Source organism: Lissotriton helveticus, chromosome 2_1, assembly GCF_964261635.1.
Source record: "Lissotriton helveticus chromosome 2_1, aLisHel1.1, whole genome shotgun sequence".
Classification (NCBI taxonomy): Eukaryota; Metazoa; Chordata; class Amphibia; order Caudata; family Salamandridae; genus Lissotriton; species Lissotriton helveticus.
This window is the reverse complement of record NC_136059.1, coordinates 1733326464-1733345009: the sequence shown is the minus strand read 5'-3', so window position 1 is coordinate 1733345009 and position 18546 is coordinate 1733326464. Positions and strand designations below refer to the sequence as shown.

At 41.3% G+C, this 18546-nt stretch overlaps 1 protein-coding gene across 3 annotated transcripts in view; it reads left to right on the top strand.

Annotated features, from left to right (window-relative positions):
- The window catches only part of CFI (complement factor I), a 365757-nt gene that overhangs the window by 26572 nt on the left and 320639 nt on the right, over nt 1-18546 (top strand). Inside the window, exons 2-3 of one of the 3 annotated variants that reach the window (XM_078676679.1) lie at nt 12056-12142; nt 13256-13342. The exons of 1 other annotated variant lie outside the window; for it this stretch is intronic. In XM_078676679.1, coding sequence (XP_078532805.1) covers nt 12056-12142; nt 13256-13342 — 174 coding nt within the window. The remainder of the gene's footprint in view (nt 1-12055; nt 12143-13255; nt 13343-18546) is intronic. One more of the 3 variants, XM_078676680.1, reaches the window with a different exon arrangement.

The following is an 18546-nucleotide window of genomic DNA, read 5'->3' as shown; positions in this document are numbered from 1 at the left end:
TGTTCTCAATATCTGGAATGATCGGACCAATTTTTGACCTGAGTCATATAAACACTGTTTACTCAGCATAGCCTATTCTAATCCCACATTGATTTTTTATGTATGGTTTCTGTTTTTGTACATTGATTGGATGTACTTTAATTGATATGCAAAAGTGGAGCAGGTTGATCATATCTGACGTATACCTCCCTAGACAAGAGTTGTACAGGTTAACCCATTATAATAGTCCAGCTTTTATGTTCTCATAAAACTATGGAAAGGTTTCCCTATATAAAATTTTTAGGAGAGTCAGGAGTATTCACCCAGAGTATTTAATGCTTTTTGATGCATTTTGTCTTATTCTTTCATGGCTACATTCTTTAGCTCCTATTTAGTCATGCTCATTTTGAAACCTGACACTTCCAGAGTAATTCTGAATATCGGTAACAGATTTATCTAAGTGCAGGATCACATAATTCACAAAGCTGTGCATTACCTGCTCTAACATTCCTTTTCTACATATTTTATCTAAGCATTGCCCCTCACCGTATAAAATAAATATGGAATTGTCATATCAAAGAGAAAAAGTAATAAAGTAAGAAGAAAGGTATTTGGTGTTTAGGCAGTTTTGGGGATGTCTTCCATGATAAATGGTCCGAGTCTCACTGTGGAGCTCATAAAGTATGCATGTCTCATGCAAGTAAGTGATTCCATAGGCCCAAATTACGTAGTGGTCATTTTTGCCAAATGGTAGCCCCCACTGTCAGAGACTTTTTAGGTTCCACTAGAGGCTGTACTACTGACACGTTTAGTTTTCAATATTTGTTGTATAATTCTTCCTGCATTAGCAACGGTGTTTTTAACCGCTAAAATGTGGGCGAGACCTGTATCTACATGAAGAGCATAGATTGGTTTAATCTGAAAAGATCAATTTTACATATAAGTTTTAGTCAGAATGGTACATTTATTGTTAGACAAGTGCTGAACTTTGTACGTAACCCTTCAACTGTAACGGATATTTCACAAACATATGTTTTAATACGTTTGATATCAGTATAGCATTGGTTTTAAACATTTGTATTTTTATTCAGCATGGTTATTAGAATTTCCAAATTAATTTGGTTATATTTGTGTATGACAATTGTTACAATTAGTTTATTTTTTCGCATTATTGCAAACATTTACTAAACTTTAATAAATTAAATGAGATTTTTTGTATTTGATTTGGTCTAATCTGCTAGCAACAATCTTATGTTAAAGGTTAACATCCTTGTCTATAAGTGCCATTGGTCTCTAATCATATAGATAATACCTTACCTTCTAAATGACTTGAGTTTTTGGTGAGAGGCTTTATGAAGAAAGGTATAAAAATCTCATTAAAACATCGAAAATCCATTGTGTTATCTGCTTGTCATAAACAACAGCAACATAATGACTTTTAGCACTTCAATAGGGACAGGTTCCTTTGGTTACGCGCTTTGCGTGTAGGGTAAGTGAAGAAGATATAACTCATCGAAATGTCTACCTCGGATCACTAAATGTGATGCTGCCGCAGAATGTAATTTACTGTACAATTTCCAAATTCCATTCTTGACTCATCCTTGGTTGGGTGAGCATACTCATTATATTGTTGAGCTTTTAGCCTGTGTGCAACACGTACTGATTATGTTCATTTAACTAAAATACTTTTTTAACCACAATAATGCATGCTCCATGTTGTTAGTAAGATTGGTGCTCATCTTTTCTCAGTTAGAAAATAGCTTGGAGACTGTCTGCCATTTCAGTTCAATTCAATTCAATTCAATACATCTTTATTCGGTTTATCAAAAGCCATAAAAGACACATATTAATAAAAACAATCATAATGAGCATACATTACAAAGATTAACAATTCATTCAGTTCTTTAGAATACATAAAATAGGTGAGATCTTCAACAAAATATTACACAAGTACTATATAAAAAGTAAAATCTACTCTGCAGTATTTAACTTATTGCCTGCTGTAAAATGCTAACTACAGCTAAAGAGATCGCCACTGACTTCAACATTTTCAGAATAAAAGGGCACATACACACTGTTTACTCTGTCTGTCATGGTGGTGGAGGACATTACCTCTGATACCCTAACGTAATCTGTGCCCATTGAAAGGCACTGCTGTCACGCAACTTCCATTCAATTTAGAAACATTTTGGTGCACATCTGCCACTTTGACTGCTGTTCACCAAGCTTTTTAACATTTTCTGTTTTTAAAAAACAGAGTCAGTTGAAAAACAAATCTGTCACTCACTGCCAGGTGTTTCCTTGCCATGAAGGACAGAAAAAATAGACATCACACCATCCACCCTAAAAAGGGGGGATGGTGTAATGCCTCTCCTCTAATGCCTCAGCTCTGTCAAAGGAAAGGGCTCCGTTGACTGAAAGTTTATGGTCTGCCAATATCTAAAAGAGACAGGCGGACAGAGTTTGGTGGACAGAGTACTCTGTTGCGTTCAACACATAGTACCTTGTCTGGCAAACACTAAATCAGGCCCTATATCATGTAAGCAGGGCTTCTTACCATATTTACAATTCAAACTTGTGACATGATCCAATAGAAGTGCAAAAGGAAGATGCACAATATAAAAGGAAGAAGTGCAGTGCTAGATCCTGTCTGTCAAAATGGCTTCAAAAGTTATATTCAGAGGGATAGCAATACAGATTTCAGGTTTTCCTACCTACAAAAAATAAATGCTTAATTTGTTAACTAATCCTGACTATAGACTATCAACTACGGCTGTTTTATTAAGGTAAGTGTTTATTGGTAAGTAGAGATTTGTTGTTCTTAATTCACATCTATGTACTTTTACAGAATCTATTTATTTTCAAGGTGCATAGATGTGGAATTAAGAATGCTAAAGCTATACCTAACGACATACTCTTATCCGGATGATGTAGTAGAAGTTAATATTCTGCAGGAAATATTTTCGTAGATTAAACATTTTGAATTTGGTTTTCCGACATACGACCATCCTTTTCTATTCTTCTTTTTCTTAAGACAATCAGCTTGCATTTTGCAGAGAAGAGTGAGCTTTGAAAAAACCCTATGTTTGAAATATTCCTTAATGTATATTTAGACAACAAAATAAATCAATACAATGAAAAATTTTAATAATCAAGAAATTGTTGACATGAGCATTAAAAACTATAGTAAGTGCTGTCAAATAACTGGAAAGTTTAGCAAATGCTTCAAAACATAGTCATTTTTTATGAATCAGAAAGCAAAAATCTTCAAAACTTCTTCTGACAAATAAGTTTCCACTTTCCATGAAATAATCATTTGTGGTGGTAATTTATTTTGTGCTCTGGCAAGAGTTACACAATCTGTTATTGGATGCGAAATTGTTATCAAACTGTAATTTGTAAATGAGTCAACTTTAAGGACAAAGCAGTGGAGAAACAAGGCAAAGCTTTGTTTGGCCAATGCAATGTTTTAGGGTGATATATTCAGGCGGACATGCTTTTCAGTTCCCATTTGGACATAGTTGCTATTATTATTTTTAGAAAGTTTAGTTGAAAACCTGTATTCTCCAGGGTTGTTCCTTCCAGTGGATCCATTGGGTAGGTTGCTGAAGGACTTATCTTTGTCTAAAGTCACCACTAAAGCCGCACTTCTCATAAATGTGATGACATATGTAAAAAGCAGGATTTTCCTGGGGGTATTTACTATTTATCAATTACACATGCTCAATCTTGGTTGTTTAGAGACAATATTAATGAATTCAATTTAAAAAAAAGCATCATGCTGCTATAAATCTTGACATCCAGATAGTAAACATTAATTGCACAACATAATATGCAGCCTTTGAGCTCTTTTCTTGGCTTTGCTATAAGTGGAATTTAAGGTTCTACTAATGAATCCATTACAATGCCTATTTTGTTGTCAAAAATTGTTCAATACATTGAGCAGTTTTAGCCATTTTCACGGAATTACAATATCATTTTGCCAATGTTGTCTTTCTGTGTGATTGGATGTGATTATAATCTTAGGATAAATTCTTTAAATTTAGCCACTTTCGCCATCCTTTTAAGTAGCCTAAGTCAAATTCTAACTCTGATTTCTTGTATATATCACTGACTAGCCATAGCTCTCAATTTATTGGTCATTTGAACAGGGCAGACCCACTTTAGGCCTGCTTAATAATACCCATTAGTAATATAAATCTTGAAGGAATCTACACTCGTTGAGGGTGCAGCCTAGAACTATTCTCATTAGTCAAACGTTTATTGTGCAGTGTACCGTTTCCTATAGCATATATTCATACTCATGAAATATGAAACCAGACATGATCTATCCTTTCAGAGTTTGTTGAACAAAGATTTTGTTGGCCGTGGTCTGTCATAAAGGTGACTTTGTGTTGCTTCAAACAATTTGCTCAAGATGCCAATTTTAGTTTGTTATCTGATACGCATTTGATGGTTCCAATTCAATCTCATGTAGTATTCCTTGATTGAGTATTTTCTGGATGCTATTTGATGATCCTAAGAAGTATTATTTATAAACAAGATGGTATTAGTCCATTTGTGAATCGATTGAGGTACTATCAGTCACTCAGTTCTAGGCAAGTTTATGAAAAAAAGTGTCTGACTAGTCATTTTTATAACAACAACAAATATTAGTACAATAGTACAATCCAATTTCTCAAATCCATATACATAACTTTTATGTAAAAGTCATATGATAACCTAGGAAAAGGAATGAAAAGTATTCTAAACATATTCATGGCAAGTGAAAATTATTACGATATACATGTTATGGTATGTATTGTTAATCAAGTCCATAACGGTCCTAATGTACAATTTATTTCCCTAGGGTCGGGGATGGATGAACCCCAGTGGCAATCATTACTTGTTTTGATTCTTTTAACTGATTAAGTTCCATTTTCAGGGCATCATATTCATATGATGTTATGAGTATCTTAAATTCTAGATTACCATTATGGAGGTTGGTAACTCTATATTTCATTGACTCGGTGATGAATAAATCAAAATAGCCAATAATGTAATTCCTCATCTGTGTTGAAACCTGACTTTAAGTTATTGAACTTTAGATTTAGTTCACAGTCACGTTTTCCTTAGGATCTGTTCTGGATTTCCCCATCAAGGGTGTTTTTTGGCTATTATGATCCCATAGAAAGTATATGTTTGTTGATACAGATGATGTTCTACATAATGTTCGACCAGTAGTAAAGTTTTATCCCTTTCCTGGATGTTCCTATAATACTCCTAGATATTGTTTTTTAGTGGTCTGATGGTGTTTCCTATGCATGTTTTGTTGCAGGGACATGTGATATTGTATATTGCATATGTATTTTCAAAGTTCATCCAGTCTTTAATATGGTATTGTTGTCCATTGATTGTGAATTCTGTTTTCTTTTTTCTGAGTTAGCAGATTGAACAGATTTGGAATGTATAGAAACCTTGCGGTTTTGTCTAAAAAGGTCTTGTATCTTTCATCCATGTAGAAAGATCAACATAGTTTTTGTCACAGATTAGGGGGCCTTTTGAAGCAAATCGGAAGGGTTGTCTTGATATTATCTTGGATCCGAGGGTTATTACCCAGTAGTGGCCAGTGCTTGTACATTATTTTTCTGATGTGACGCTGGCCATTATTTTATTTTGGAATGAACCGGGTCTGTATATGGGAGATCCTAGTTTAACATGAATCTTGTAAGGAGTTGTTCTGTTAATCAGTTCAACATCCTGCAATGTTAAGAGTCAAGAGTGATGGATCATAAACTCTCAGATGCAAGGAAGATGAAGATAATCAGTGGAGGCAGAGCACAACATATTAGAAGGGTGATAGGGAATGTTGAGATGTTGCGAATAGATAAATGTCTTCTTGAAAAATGGCTGTAACAGAAGCATATAGTTTGGAACTTGGAGCATTTGGCAATGGGGACACAATGCAAGTTCAAAAGATCAAGGGGCCACAGAATCAGACATTCCCAAAACTTGTATAGGTAACTATAGATTTTCTATTCTTAATTCCACAGTCAATCCCAGAGAGTTGCAGCAGCAACAGAAACTGGCAAGATAGACTAGACACCCCATGACTGTAAGCTACTCAGGATACTAATACATGTAGGGATGTCTTAAGAGTCAAACTCTTACTGAAAAGGTTTTTGGCTAGGAAATAGCAATTCACCTAAGGCCTTCATGGTGTGAAAGAATGTGACCCATAACCAAGAAAAGTTGGGTTCTGGTGTTTAAGGCTCAAGAGAATCTAATTGGAGGAGTGAGCCCAGGCTCCTTAACCTAAAAAAATATCTTGTCTGATGTCCTGTAGGATGGCACTCATGCATATATGTATTCAAAACCCTGACCAAAACCTTTGACATAGTCTTGCACAATCAATGAAACCTCTCTTTCCATCATTTGTAAACTAAGGAAGGTTGGATAAGGTTGTTAAATGTGTACCTACAGAACGATCTACCATTAGTTTTCTTAGGAGGGTTGTACCTCTGGCTGAATTTAACATACTTGTAGCCAATCCCTATTTGAGGCAGACCGTAATGACTTTATTGATGTAATCAGAAAGAATTTGAGCATGCTCACAGGTAACATTTGAAGAACTTTGATCAAAGGATGGGAATGAAATATTTGGCTGTATTTTAGTTGTTGAACTTTATAGGGTGTCACTGATTGAAACTGCAGCAGAGAAGGGTGGCGTTTATTGAATACAAAAGCTTCCTAAAAGGACTCAGATATGGCTTAATTCTGCCATTGGGGTAATATATTTTTAAAATAGGGAGTCAATATCATTGCAATATGTAGATGAAGGTTCAGGTTTGTTTTGTAGAGCTGCCTTCAAAATTCATATCTTGTTCAACGAAAAGCATTGTATGCTAATTGGCTGGTCAATTATGTATCTAAGGACGTTTATAGTCCGATAAGTTTCTTGTTACTGCGTTTTGTTACCAATATACTATGTTGATTTTTCACTATGGGTGTATGGGCCTTTATTTTGACCAGTGCCAGTACACAACCTTACTTTTTGAGTTGACATAGCTCAACAACATCCAGTTTGCTCTGGGATTTTATTTTACTTAAGTAAACGTTTCCAATATGCTACTTAATCCAATAATCAGAAGACTGCAGAGACATTTAGATCTGCATCAATTGTTACTAGTAAGGATGGAAGGCCAACTCCGCCTTTCATTCTTTTGCTGTCAGTAAATTGAGAGGTAATAAACTTTGTAAAAGTAATATAGCGCTATTTATAACACTTAGGAATAGTAGATGCATGATGTGACGCACCATATAGCAATAGTTACTGTTGTTGTTGTTAAGAGCACTCGTTTTCTGGTGTAGTGGACAGGTATACTAAGGCGAATGATTGTTTACAAGGGATAATCTGAACCTCCTGAGGCGGAAGCCGGGAGCGCGACCTGACGATTTTAGAGCACCAAAACTGTTTGTCTCTTCACTTGTTTACTCTGTGATTTTAAACTTACTCACCATCTGATCCTTGCCCCCCGCACAGCCGACTTAACGCTGCAGCGACAGGACATCGATCTATTTCACCCTGTGACGCCACTCCGGCGAGCGCCGAGGCCACGCCCCTTTATCGAGGCCACGCCCCCTCCGCCGCGCATAAATAGGCACTGATTACAAGCCTCTGCCCAGCCTATCTGAACCTCCTGAGGCGGAAGCCGGGAGCGCGACCTGACGATTTTAAAGCACCAAAACTGTTTGTCTCTTCACTTGTTTACTCTGTGATTTTAAACATACTCACCATCTGATCCTTGCCCCCCGCTCAGCCGACTTAACGCTGCAGCGGCAGGACATCGATCTATTTCACCCTGTGACGCCACTCCGGCGAGCGACGAGGCCACGCCCCTTAATCGAGACCACGCCCCCTTCGCCGCAGATAAATAGGCGCTGATTACAAGCCTCTGCCCAGCCTATCTGAACCTCCTGAGGCGGAAGCCGGGAGCGCGACCTGACGATTTTAAAGCACCAAAACTGTTTGTCTCTTCACTTGTTTACTCTGTGATTTTAAACGTACTCGCCATCTGATCCTTGCCCCCCGCACAGCCGACTTAACGCTGCAGTGGCAGGACATCGATCTATTTCACCCTGTGACGCCACTCCGGCGAGCGCCAAGGCCATTCCCCTTTATCAAGGCCACGCCCCCTCCGCTTCCTCGCCTACTATAAACAATGTGCTTGTACCGAACGCGCAGCGGACGAGCGCAGCGGGCGCGACAATTGCGCGCCTAAGGCAAGCCCGTCTGCGCCCGTCCGCGACCGAACGGACCTAGGGCCGAGGCCACCCTACAATGCCCTACCGCTACACTATTCATCGGCGCAACTACATGGACTCCAAGGCCCTTGGCCGATTGACGCCTCTGTGAGCAAGAATATTAATAGATTGGGACTAATGGCCTCTTCCCCTTCCCCCTCCTCCCCTGCCCCAATCCACCTTCTCCCTTCCCCTCCTCCCTCCTGTTCGGACTCCCCTGTTGGAACCAAGCCTACTTCCCTTTCGATTTGCTATTTCAATACTCGTTCTGCAGTCAAGCATTATCACAAACTATTTGTTCTTCTTGACCTCCATAAACCTGACCTGCTATTCTTGACAGAGACGTGGTTTCGTGACTGCTCCCTCCACTCCCTATTAGCATCACTTCCTGCCACTTACTACGCTCTCCGCGCTGACCGCCCATCTGACAAACCGGGCGGTGGCATTGCTCTGATCGCCCGCAAAGAAATCCCCTTTCAGACTCTCACTTTTCCTCCTATTGGCACTTCTGATTTCCTAGTTATCCGCTCACTTTCCCTCAGTGTACCCCTCACCTGTCTACTTATGTACCGCCCCCCCCAATCCTCCCAAGTCTTCCTTACTGGGTTTCAAGACCTTGTAGCCACCCTGGCGGTTAACAACTCTTCCATCATGGTGCTAGGAGACTTCAATTTTTGGCCTTCCGACCCAGCCGAATGCTCCACCTCGAAGGAATTCTCCGAGACCCTACGATCTCTCAATTTCATTTCTCACGTCCTCTCCCCTACTCACATCCAAGGTCACATTCTTGACCAGCTCTGGTCCCTTCACTGCCCGATTACGTCCCCATCCATCTCCCCCTGGTCCGACCATTCTCTGATCTCTTTCTCTTTACAACTTGGCCTACCCACCAAGCCCTTGCATCCCAAAAACACCTGGGTACGCTCCTGGAGCCGGGTGGATGCAATCTCTATAGCTTCCTCTCTTTCTTTCACCAGCCCAGACATACTCGGTATGTCTACTTCAGAACAAGCCGACTCTATCAACTCCTGGCTTCTCTTAGGCTGCGATTCCATTGCCCCTCTTAGACGAGTGTCCTCCAGACGTACTAACGACTCCAATCGCTGGTTTAATGACGAACTGAAGGTACTAAAACTTACAGTCCGTCACGCTGAACGAGCTTGGAGACGACAATACTGTCCTATCCTCAAAGCCCGGTTCACTTCCCTTCTCTCGCAATATAAAAAAACTATTTTGACCACCAAAACGAACTACTTCTCCTCGAAAATCTTAGCCGCCGAGAACCAGCCTAGAGAAATTTTCAGTATCATTCATAAACTCGCCTACTCCGACAGAACTACCCTCAAACCTCCTCCGTCACAATCTTTATGTGATTCTCTGAATTCGTATTTTCTGGATAAAATCGCAAAAATTAAAACCAACATCCCCCCCCCTCTCCGTCATTCCTCAATCCCTCCAGCCCTCCTCCAGAGGCTCGTTTCGAGTCTTTCCCTCTCCTAACGGAAGAATCCTTTCTTTCCCTTCTCTCGTTGGTCAAATCAGGCTCCCCATTGGACCCGTGCCCTGCTCACATTCTCAAGCTCATCTTCACGATCTACCCACTACCACTGATCACCTTTCTCAACAGCTCCCTGTCCCAGGGCGTTGTCACCCCAACTCTCAAAACAGCTATTATTCTTCCGATTCTCAAGAAACCTGGTGCCGACCCCTCCGCTCCCGTCAACTATCGCCCCATTTCCTTACTTCCCTTCTTGGGGAAAGTACTGGAGCGACACGTGACCAGAGCACTTACCACCCACGTGGAAGCAAACCGAGCCTTAGCCCCTCGTCTGGCCAGTTTCCGCCCAGCTCACTCGACTGAGTCTGTAGTGTTATCAGTGCTTGACAACCTTAGAGAAGGTCTGGACACCAACCTCCCTCAGGCCCTGGTCCTCCTCGACCTCTTCGCCGCTTTTGACACGGTGGACCATTCCATCTTACTTTCCCGTGTCAGAGCGGCAGGAGTCAGCGGCTCGGCCTTGGTCTGGTTGTCCTCCTTTCTAAGAGACCGCACCCAAGCAGTGCGTCTGGGCGACTTCTCGGCTGCACCTCGGAAGGTCCCATGTGGGGTCCCCCAGGGCTCCTCTCTCTCCACACTACTTTTCAATCTCTACATAGCTCCCCTCATTTTTGCTCTTCAGTAAATGGAGGTCTCCGTATACAATTATGCGGATGACCTCCAGCTCATATTCTCTCTATCTCAAACTTCTGACTCTAAGTCCAATTTCCAATCTATCATGATGTTCATCCGGGACTGGATGAACCACAACCACCTGAAACTAAACCCTGATAAAACAGAGCTGGTTTTGACAGGTGGTTGCTCCAGTCCCTGGTCCCCTCTCTTCTGGCCCCCCTCTCTTGGTTCCCCTCCGTCCCCCGCCTCCTCCGTCAAAACACTCGGTATCAAGCTTAACGATCAACTCACCATGCACTCCCAGGTGAGCTCGGTGGTTTCCTCCTCCTTCCTTTGAACTCCGCACTATCCGCAAGGTCTCTCGCTTCTTTTCCTTCTCTGCCCTCAAATTAATCATACTAGCAATGGTCGTCTCTCGTCTGGACTACGGCAACGCCCTTTACCTCGGTCTGCCTGCCTACAACGTACGACGACTGCAACTAGTTCAAAACCAGGCCGCCCGTCTTGTCCACAATGTAGCTAAATACCATCACGTCACTCCCCTCCTAAAATCCCTGCACTGGCTCCCCATCCGCGAACGCTCTCAGTTCAAGGTGGGCTGCATTGCTTTCCAAGCTAAACTGGGCCTTGCCCCAGCATTTATCTCCTCGGAGATCAAAGCCTATGCCCCCACAAGGAAACTGCGCTCTTCCTCTCAACAATTGTTGATAGTGCCCCGCTTTCGCCGAAAAAAATGGGGAGGCTCTAAATTCTCCACTCTGGCCCCCACTTTTTGGAATTCCCTCCCTGCCCCCCTCAGAGCCAACACCCAATATTCTCTCTTCAGAAAGGCACTAAAAACCTTCCTGTTTTTACAAGCCTTTCCTCTATAACGTTTCCCATGTCCACCTTCCGCCCCGCCCTCTGAGATTCAGTAAACTGTAGCGCCAAGAAACCGCAAGGTGTACGCGCGCTTTAGAAATATTTTTAAATTCAAATAATCATTTACGAATGGGCTCGGCATCTTACATACAGGGTTACCATATATATTTGTGCTTCCAAATATCCCCGGATCTGCTGGGTTCTTTAGTCTCTAATATTTTGTGAGCCTCAACATGAGGCCTTATGAGAGCCTCAGTACTTGAACTGACTGCTGAGCTTCGATCTTGAAGTGGCCTCATACATACACGAGAGGTCAGTCAGGGCTTCACAGGCAAAGTCATGTTGGCCAAAATCAACAATAGTTTTATGGACAATGGACCCTGAATAGTTAGGCAATGTTTCTCAACCAACCTGAAAGAAAAGACTGATTGCGGAATTTAATTAAAAACAGATTGCTGGTTTTGATAACCTAACTGAAAAGTGTTCAAAGGAAGAGTATTGTATTGCATTGTCACCTTGGAGCGTACAGGTAGAGATTTGCATCTGCACCATTTTGTTTGACTGTTGGGTACAGAACCCTTCTCAGTGGACATAAGTACATAATAATCTGTACCATTAACAAACAGAAACCCAATACTTATTCTATTCATTTGATTTTTTTACATTGCACAAGCCATGCCCACTGGAGCATGACAACGCTTTACAAAGGAAGGATTGAGCATGGTCCCAGTTTCCTAATAATATTTTATTTCTGTTTAGATAGGAAAGAATAAAACAGCTGAGGGTCGACAGAGCAGCCATCAGCAAGAGACAGATGTGAGGGTGGTTGAAGAAGACATACATACAGTGAGTTTTCAAATTTGGGAGTAACTGGAATATCCACTCAAGATTTAACAATTGGCCACCTGCACTTCATTCATTCTGTGGCCCTGCAAGGACCAGCATGAGCTACACAAAATAGGACACACTATTGACAAGCATTTGGACATATCTAATAAAATCAAAGGACTCTAAAGTAAACATAATTGTTTAAATATTTGAGCTATATCCTGCTTCATCAATGTACTTCTAGAGTAAGCTTCATAAGAACGTTCACCTACGGAGGTCCCAGCAAAAAGAACAGAGACGTTTCGTATCTTTTCGTACATGGGTGTGTCCAGGGATGAAAAAGTAGAAACAGGACAAAGGAGATATGAGAAGAGCAAGAAAGAGAAAGTGAGGTGAAGAGAGATGGGAGAAGAAAATTAATGAAGACAATGAGCAGTATATCACACATGTTCCCTTATGAACAGAAATAAAGTTGTGCTATAATATGTAGCAAATTTGAACTATGCAGTCACTCCTGTAACATTCACCATGAAGGTTTTCTAATGTATGTTTATGACCTTCTTAAATCTCTGAACTTTCAATACCAATTTGCTGGGCCACACCAACAGGGGGAATTTTAGTCTGCGATTTCACCAGCTTTTCTCAAAGATCATTAGAAGAAACTTGCGGTCCCACATTGTCAGTGATGTTGCATGGCATATCCAAAAATGTGCCTCCTCGGTACTAGTTGCGACTACCACATCCACAAGATTCGGTGCTGTAATTTAGCCTTATAAACCTTTGAGGCGGGCTATACTTGCCATTAAAGGCCTGATCCTGCATTATAGGTCCTACCTGACAGGCAATTGTTCAAATGAAGAGTATTTTTTATGATATTCATCCCTTACAAAGCCCAGGTTAAGCTTTGAGTCTGCACCATTTGGTTTGAATGCTGGATGCAGGACTCTTCTCAATGGCCATAAATACACATTAAACTGTACTAACAAACTGACCCTCAATATTTATTATATAATGTATATATTTTGCAATTTTATATAGTGTGAACAAGGCCCACTTGGGCATCGGAAGGCTTTACTAAGAGAGAAATGAGCACGGTTTTTAGTTTCCTTTTAATATTCTGTTTTTGTTCAGATAGGAAAGAATGAAACAGCTGAAGGTGAAGAGAGCAACCAGCAGCATGAGACAGAAGAGGAGGGGATCGAAGAAGACATAAATACAGTGAGTTAAAAAATTTGAGGGAACTGGGATATCCACTCAAGACTTAACAATAGCCCACCTTGACCACATTCATTCTGTGGCACTGCAAGGACCCGCATGAGCTGCAATAAAAATGAAACAACACAAAAAGAAATAGCTTTGGGCATATCTAATAATATCAAAGGTCGCTAAAGTAAATATAATAGTTTTAGTATTTGAGGTATATAATAGATCAATTATTCGGTTTCATGGATGTACTGCTATAGTATGCCTCATAGGACCGTTCACATACCAAGGTCCCACCAAGAGAACTGAGACTTTTCTTATCTTCCCCAACATGGGTGTGTTCAGGGAGGAAAGAGTAGAAACAGGACAAAGGAGATATGAGAAGAGCAAGAAAGGAAAGGGAACTAAAGAGGGTAGGGAGAAGAAAATAAATGAAAACATAACTTAGGTATAAGAGTGAAATGATAAGTCAAGGAGCAGTATATCACATATTTCCTCTTTTGAACAAAAAGCTGATTATGCCAGAATGTGTATAAGCACAAAATGATGTGTAGGAACTGATTTAGAAAATACTTTTTATGATACAGAAAACTGTAATTAGTCTCTATTACTGGGTATCATTATCCCAACAAACCTACATTAGTTTAAACTCAAACTCTGGAGTAGACCCTAGTTCTAACTATTCAACATTGAATAAAAAACATGACGAATGTAATATACAAACAAATATACAAAAAGATTTTTTCTTCCATACGTAATCGTTTTTTAAATTTATATGGCTGCAATATTCAATAGTCCATGGCAGTCAATACGGGAGATAGTCCAATGTCAATACACGTCCAAGCAGTCCACTGGGCCTTTAAATCTATATGGTGTGTATTTGAAACCTACATACAAATGTAATCCTTAGTGGGACTCTTCCATTTCCAAAGGTCGACACGTTTCGACCAAACTATTCAGGGTGAAAAAAGAAGAAAAAACCTAAAACAATATATATACAATTCATCTTTAGAAATGTTTCTTGGAGGTCAGACAAATAATAAAACTTTTATGACACGCATATTGTGTGCCCTGTGGAATGTACACATACTAAACTCTCAGTGGATGAAGGTTCTGTCACCAATGGAACCAAATACAATATTTAAAAAACTCCCCCTTTTAATTCACTGAATCAAAAATTGAAAAAATAAATAAAAATGTAAAAAAGTAAAAAAATGACCAAATCACAATTGATCCTACCACCCAAACGTGCACAGAAAAATACAGAAATAATGCTGTTCTCTGTAATCTATTTAGAAGAAAACATCCGTCTTAATGGGGAATACGGACAAATGTACCTAAAGGCAAGCGAGATTTGAGCCGTGAATACTGCAAGATGTTTGTAGTTTCTACAACATCGCTGCTTGAATGATCCACACATTTTTATATTTATATTTCTCGGCTCAAAACTCGCTTGCCTTTAGATACATTTGGCCACATTCCCCATTAAGTCAACTACTGTGATGCAAATGGAACATTTCTCATATATGTGAACAATAACACAATGCTACTACTTTACTTTTATTTCCAACTACATCCAGCCAGCCCCGTCTTCCACTCGGTCTGTTTGTATCTGAGCAGGGCACAATTTTCAGCCTTTTGTGTATTGTACTCAACTTTATTAAAATAACTATTCTCAAAGTTGTAGTGCATTCTTTAGAGTATACTTAATTGCTTATTTCCCCTCATTGGGGGCGATTCACCATTGAGCTTGAAGCACTACAGAATTTTCCGTAGAAAGAAGAATTTCTGTTATATTGAGTGGCCACTGAGGCTCACATGTCATTTGGGCAGAAGAAAAAAGCATAGTACTATATTACATTGCAGGGGTAGTTGATAAACTTTGAAAGTAATGTGAGTGCAAATAATCTTCTACGTTTAATAGAACGAACAAAGAGAGCGAGACACATATACATTATTCCTCCCCTGTGGAAAATTGGGAAACACCTGGGTCATTTTAAAACAGGTTTTTCTCACAGATTGGCCAAAAATACACTCATTCTGAAAGAGCTTTTCAAACACTTTTTAGTCTAGGCAAGCCTTAATGTCTTAGGAAACGTTTTAGAAAATGGTGGCAAAGGAGTAGATTTTAAGAACAACTTTCATAATTATTAACTTCATTCAAATTGGATAAGGAGCTAAATGTAGAAGTCTAAAAAAAACCTCTGGATCTACAATGTTACATAACCCATAATTTTTCAAAACATCGCTTATACATATACATTTATAGCATCTTTTTTAATTTCATTTCTCCAACCTACCTATTCATTGTAGATTTTCAAGCGTACATTATGACTGGCTTTCTGCTTGGATAGGACCGGATGAACTCACCTAAAGTTGTACAAATGTCAAAATCACAGGCCAAATACACCAGAGCTAGACTGAAGCAAAAGAGCCATATAGCAATACTTTTCAGATACATCGATCACCGTACGGGAGCAGAGGCTACACCAGTTGTATATGTTCAGTCATCACATAAAAGTTATGATTTGTTTATTGAAAGCTTAATCAATAGAACTATTGAAATGCCTCCACAGGAGTCATGAAATGGCAGCCAGAGAAGTAAGTGCTCTCTGGTACTAAGTACAATGTTAACTCTGATGTGCTTTTGCCAGTTTAAAAAGCACAATCACTGAGAGCTTATCTCTTCTCTCTATATTTGTCCACACTGTGTGATCTTGGGCAAATGACTTATCGATCTGTCTTTGTAATTCCATACACGAAAAAACCTATGGCACTTGCAATTAAGCAAACTGAAACAAGAGTGCAGTCAATAATTTTTCATTTCTGATTTTCGACTCCTGCTAAAGTGCAACTGATTATGCATTAATATTGGTTCATACAATCCTGCACATGTAGGGCCATTAGTGCCAGCTTACTTACTGCATTGATAATGGATCCCAGAGGCTGATAAAAATACAGTCACCGCACAAAGGTTTGTTGTGCTAGAGAAAGGTGTATGGTCTGAGCTTTGAGCAAGGTTAAGAGGTCTCAGCTGTGAGAAGGTTTGTGAAGTCAGTAACCAAACCTGCCCCATTCTCCCAGGTATTCCAACAGGCTCTTTTAGAACATCTACTTTCTGTTCGAGCGCCTCTATAGCAGTAGAGTGGCTTCTAGCAGGAGTCTAGGCTAAGGAAGTGGTTCTTTCAATCTATGCACCAGCTTTCTGGTCGACTTATGGGTCACCTGCTTTCCCAATAATAGGCTCTAGGCTCTCGGGCTACATTGCTTCCCCCATGTCCACACAGTCATTTGACCTTCAGCTTAAATTTTAAAACAATTTGATGTTCTAAATCACAGTTCCTGAAGGACGAGAGAGGTAGGATCAGTCGACACCTAGAGATTCTTTGTGGTGGATTTGTCTTTTGTGAATTTTATATAGCGCGAACTAGACTGGAAAGATATCAGAGCACTTTACATGAGCACCAGTGTATTTACAGATCGACACATTGTTTTTGTGAGGTACGGGCAGATTAAGTGATTTGCACAGAATCACAGGATGTTGAGCGTGGTTGCCGAGATTCGAGCCTATTTCCCAGCGTCGAGGTCGACTGCTGTAGCAGTAAGGCTACACCCTCCCATGTTTCTATCTTGAAGTCCAGTTGGTGATTTTCTACTAAGTACACAAAGGCAGCATGCTGCTTAATCTAGTTGTTGGAATCATCAGATTGGCTGATGTAATGTTTGTGTTTGGGACCCTAGGCCCGCATGCTGCATAAATGAGGTGACACAGACACAGTGGGGTACTGGGTTAACTGGTCCTGAGCACGTGCGCTCAGCCCTCTTTATTGAGCAGGGTCATCTGACCAATGACGCCTGTGGTGGATGGGTGTTCAGTGTGTGACAACATGCTGAACACTAGAACGCTGACTCTACGTCATTACATCCCTCCCAAACTTGGTGAAAAGTCAAACCAACGAAAAAGTCAGAAAACCTGTGGGAGAAAATTCAGTTCGCAATTAAAATCATCAACCAAAATTACAACTCCCACGTAGTCTTTTCCGCTGCTGGTCAATCCCTGACAATGGTGTCTTTTCTTGTCGTTGCGGACTCGCAGCTCGGAGATGGACTGTACAGTCTCTCTTTCCCATTCCACATCCTGTGAAATTGCAGATGGAATGGTAGGGGCATTTGTGTGTTACCTTCCGCTGCATCGTCTTGGTTGAGGCGTTCTGTTCAATTGGTGTCTGCTTCTGACAGGATCTGCAGTTGCAGGATATCCCTCTCACGGATACCCCTCTCTCATAGGTGTCCCCTCTCAATGGACGACCCGGCGTCTCGAACCGCATGGTCGGGATGCCTTCACTCGCCTTGGTGATGTTCTTTAGACCAGCCTGGTCTCGCGGTGTCGATGCATCTGGAGCTGTGGTGAGATCCAATCTGGATTCGGAGACGGTCTCCGTGAGTGAGGCTTCCCTGTGGGATGACGTGCTGGATGACCTTCCTTATTCCAGACTGCTAAGCGACGTCTGACTTGCCTCTCTCACCTGGACTCCTCTGCCACTGGAGTCTCTTGGGTGGCCTCTCCTTGCTGGTTGTCATGGGACTGTGTGGACCGTGCGGGGCATTGCGTGAGCCGCGCCAAGGCGTCTCTGAGGAACTGCCAACGGGCTCACAGCCAAGTCGGTCATGTAGCCTCCGGGGTGATGTCGTTGTTTTTGCGTCGTCGCCTCTGGACTCGGGTTCTGCGCCTTCCTCTGGTGATCTTGTGGGTGACCAGTCTTCAACCGTAACCTCCATGCTTCCTGCGCCTGACGTGGAGCTACGGCCGACACATCTCTCCTGCACGGGCTCCCTTTCGCACGGGAACTCCGTTGAGGCCCTTGTCCCCTGGACTGCCACGTGACCGCGTGGGCTGTGCGGGCCTTTGTGTAGGCCGCGTTTAGGGGTCGCTGCGGAACTCCCAACAGGGCCACGGCCAAGTCTTGTGTAGTCCCCAAGGGCGGATCTTCCAATGGCCAGGTATGCTTGACTTCGACAGGCTCACAGCTGTGTACAGAAGGTTCCTGGGTGATGTGCCTCTTTGACTCCTGGTTGTTTGGAGTGTGTGCAGATTCACTTGGGTGGTGAGATGCTCCTTGGCGATGATGCGCTTGGATAGTGATGGCAGACTCACCTCTTCACCTTAACCATCGGGTGTTCCCCTTCTGGTGTGTGTTGTGGTGTCTTGTCACTCACAC